The sequence below is a fragment of the Bidens hawaiensis genome, unplaced genomic scaffold (assembly GCF_021521415.1).
Source record: "Bidens hawaiensis isolate Kalapana, Puna unplaced genomic scaffold, B.hawaiensis_p1.1 tig00044904_1, whole genome shotgun sequence".
Classification (NCBI taxonomy): Eukaryota; Viridiplantae; Streptophyta; class Magnoliopsida; order Asterales; family Asteraceae; genus Bidens; species Bidens hawaiensis.
The window spans coordinates 53,475-56,848 of record NW_027497995.1 but is presented as its reverse complement, the minus strand read 5'-3'; the positions used below and the strand labels follow the sequence as shown (position 1 = coordinate 56,848).

Below are 3,374 nucleotides of genomic sequence, written 5' to 3'. Positions count from 1 at the left end.
TACCCAGAGCCGCAGTTAACGCTTGAGCAAATGCCATACGACAACTATGAGGGATGCTCTTAACAGTTGTGATAGGTAAAGAGAAGACGCGGTCAAGGAGAACCTCATCCACCACTATCCCTCCCAAGGGAGCAACATCCCTCATAACATGTGGTTTATCAATCCCCACAATAAACTCCTCCACAGCTCCCACACCCTCGTTGTACTTGGTGACTCCATCAGCATGATGACACGTCCGTTTAAGAGCATTTTGACGCATACACGCCCCACATAGCCAGTGGTCCGAGGCCTTAAAAGCCTCCCCAACCGAAATAAATAAATCACAATCTGTGGAAATGGCGTCCCGTAGGGTCCCTTTCCGCTCATCCGACGACAAATGAAGTCGTTTGATATGCGCCATTAACCGAGAGATCCCCCTTGACCCCGCCCGTCCATCCGGGCAACAATGGAACCCCCTAAAAGGACATGGCCAAACACCCACCAAACCCACACTATTTTCTAGGGTCTTAGCCATAGCACCCTCATCAATTAATCCACCACGAGAAATGATGTCGAACCGACAACCATGTCCACCTCCCGTGCCCACCTCCCCCGATGGGGCTCCTTTGACAATCCGAGCCCTTGTCATAACCCCTCACGACAAAAAGGCCAACAAACAAACTTGAGCTGAGTTTTGGGAGTAAAAACCCGAACTAAAAGGAGAAAGGAGAACAACCGCCAGTTGCTCTCCCCTCCGTAAACCCAAAAAAACCGATTAACTCATTGAGACATTTTATCGAACACCTGGCGGGCAGACCCAAAACCGAGGATTAAAGGCAAAATTGAAATAGCAGTAGGGGTGGTGGTGAGGAGATGACGTTGATATGACGAGGAGATGATGCTGGTTACTGATGTGTGACGGCAGGTTGTTCTTTAGGCGAAGGTGTACCAACGGTGGTGGTGGTGGAAATCTGTTTGGGGGTCGGCTCAAAAAGTTGAACAGTTGATTATGACGAGGAGATGATTCACGTTATAAAAGAGAGAACAATTATATATTGCTTGGTTTCTTCGAGAAAAACGAAGTTTAAGCATCTCATTGCGGGCAAGTTCCAGCTTAGTACAAATCTCGAGGACCCTCGAGAATCAGATATTGTTAATAGATGCCTTGAACTAGTTCTTAACAATGGTGTGAAGGTGTTGGCCATTGATACGCCTACGTTCTTATCTGCTAGGTCCATACCAAAGTACCGTTTTCCTAACACGCTCTTGTCTGTTTCCGTGTTGAAATCGTTGACCATACGTCACTGCGAGCTGCCTTCTTCCTTGATGGCCGGTGATGTTCAGTTTAAGTCTTTGATTCAGTTGGTGCTTGCAGGCGTCCACATAGATGAACAAGTGATCAAGTATCTCACCACTAGTTGCCCGCGTTTACAATTATTTTACATTATCCTTTGTAATGGTTTCCGAGAATTTTGTGTTTGCGGGCATCAAAATCTTCAAAATGTTAGGATTTGTTATAGAACTAGTTCAGTTGACAGGATAGATATTGAAGCTCCAAATCTATCTTATCTTTCTATAGAAGACGAATATGGAGAAAAGGCACCGCGGATGCACTTAACTTCATGCAAAAAACTAACAGCAGTGACTTACCACGGGCACACCTTACCAAACTCGAATGCTTTTACCGACTTTTTATCCAACTTCCCCTTTGTTGAAAATTTGGTTTTGGTTAATGCATATAGTAGCAACAAACTCAAGCTGTCAAGTCAAACCTTGAAGGCATTGGTGCTGCATTCAAAGAACGTTGAATTGGCAAATATTGAGTTTAATACCCCTAATTTGGGTTTATTTATTTACTCTTCTGATGTCGAGAATAGTTGGCCTGTGACAAGGCATGCACACCTTTTGCAAATGTGTATGCGATCGTACTCCAACGGCCAAAGTATAGACGTTGTTTGGTTCCGTAAGTTGAAGCTGTTTTTGGACGATCGAAATAGATTCGAATTTTTGAACTTTTATATTCACACTCGGGTTCGTTTCTTTGAGCAAATCATATATGTATTTATTACTACATTATGAACAATCATGTAAACTTGTATATTCATTCCAAATGTCTTGCAGAAATTCACAGAGTTAGCGAAGCTAAAGGCGATCGAGTGGCCACCTTCACATGTCAAGCATATTGAGCTACATATCGACAACCATGAAGATCATGCAGCTTTTGTGGATGCAGTACTTTGGTGTTGTCGTCCTAAATCTCTGACTTTAAGATCATCCTCTCCTTTAACTGATTTTGAAGAACAAAGTGGTGTTGCCAAGGTAAAGATGATTCGTTATTTTACTTGCATTGCGCTAGAACAACGTTTAGATCTTGTCGCAATTTTGTAGAGATGATATTTTACCCCTGTTTATTATTTTTTCTTCAGTTTACGTACGAGAAGCTACTTCAACAGGAGGTTCAGGGCCGTATCAGTATTCAGATTGTGTCGCCTTCTTCTCCATTGTTGTCATTTTCGGATGAAGAAAGAGCAATCAGCTTCAGGAAGGAAGAGGGTACAATTTTTTTGTTATTAGCTAAATTTATACACATTCTTTATCTCACCCCTGAATATCCAAACAGGATAATCGAACACTTAAAGGTATCCGTTATGAAAGAAGAAGCAGGATTATGGAACACTTAAAGGTAGGTATGCAGACAGCAGATATGAAGATTTTCTCATGAGTTGGATTTAGGAATCTATCAGCTAGGACGAGGGTATGAAGGTTATATGTAAAGTTTAGAGGTTTAACAAATTCCAGTTTACCTTTTATAAGTATTATGATGTAGGGATGGTTTTGAATCATGACATTGATGACTCTTTACTTGTTGCTCATTGTTCAATTTGTTTATGTTTGATCCTTAGTTGATGTTGCTAATCCTGGTTTTACTATCTTCACCATTTCTTCAACGTCTTTCAGTTTCAGTCTCAAATTTTAAAGTTAATTACCTAATACTTGTTAAAAAATAACTCATTATATCATTATGGTGTCTTCAAGCGAATAAAATGAAGCAAATAAGGTTTTACATTAAATTTAGAATGTAACAACTAACGAAATAATAGTATTTTACAGGTTTTCAGTTTACACACAATTTGGTTCTTGTTCGGCTTATTTTCCATCCATAACATTGGTAACTAGTTTAGGCAAACATCGCAGTGGTACACAATCCCTAAGACCGAATTTTTTGATTCTGCTCTTTAATTTTACAATATTGAGTCTTTGGTTACTGGTTAGAAAAGGGCCTTGTAGCTTAAAATGAAGATCTTGAAAGTTAGGGGCAAATTGGTCATACTGAAAAGTAGGGAACTTGGGAAAGGTTCTGGTTATTTTTGAAATTTGGGTCAAGTTGACTTTTT

The 3,374-nt window shown here is 40.5% G+C and overlaps 1 protein-coding gene across 1 annotated transcript; it reads left to right on the top strand.

Moving 5' to 3' along the window:
• The first annotated feature begins 999 nt into the window (after positions 1–999).
• Positions 1,000–2,660, top strand: LOC143595320 (uncharacterized). Its single transcript, XM_077074359.1, has 3 exons — positions 1,000–2,010; positions 2,101–2,298; positions 2,406–2,660. Exons 1-3 carry the CDS (start codon positions 1,000–1,002, stop codon positions 2,658–2,660), a joined length of 1,464 nt encoding a protein of 487 aa, XP_076930474.1.
• The last annotated feature ends 714 nt before the right edge of the window (positions 2,661–3,374 follow it).

Coding starts and splice junctions, on each gene's coding strand:
- LOC143595320 (XM_077074359.1), top strand. CDS start 1,000: ATGATTCACGTTATAAAAGAGAGAACAATTATATATTGCTTGGTTTCT. Junction 2,011..2,100: donor ACTTTTATATTCACACTCGG/GTTCGTTTCTTT, acceptor AATGTCTTGCAG/AAATTCACAGAGTTAGCGAA. Junction 2,299..2,405: donor AACAAAGTGGTGTTGCCAAG/GTAAAGATGATT, acceptor TTTTTTCTTCAG/TTTACGTACGAGAAGCTACT.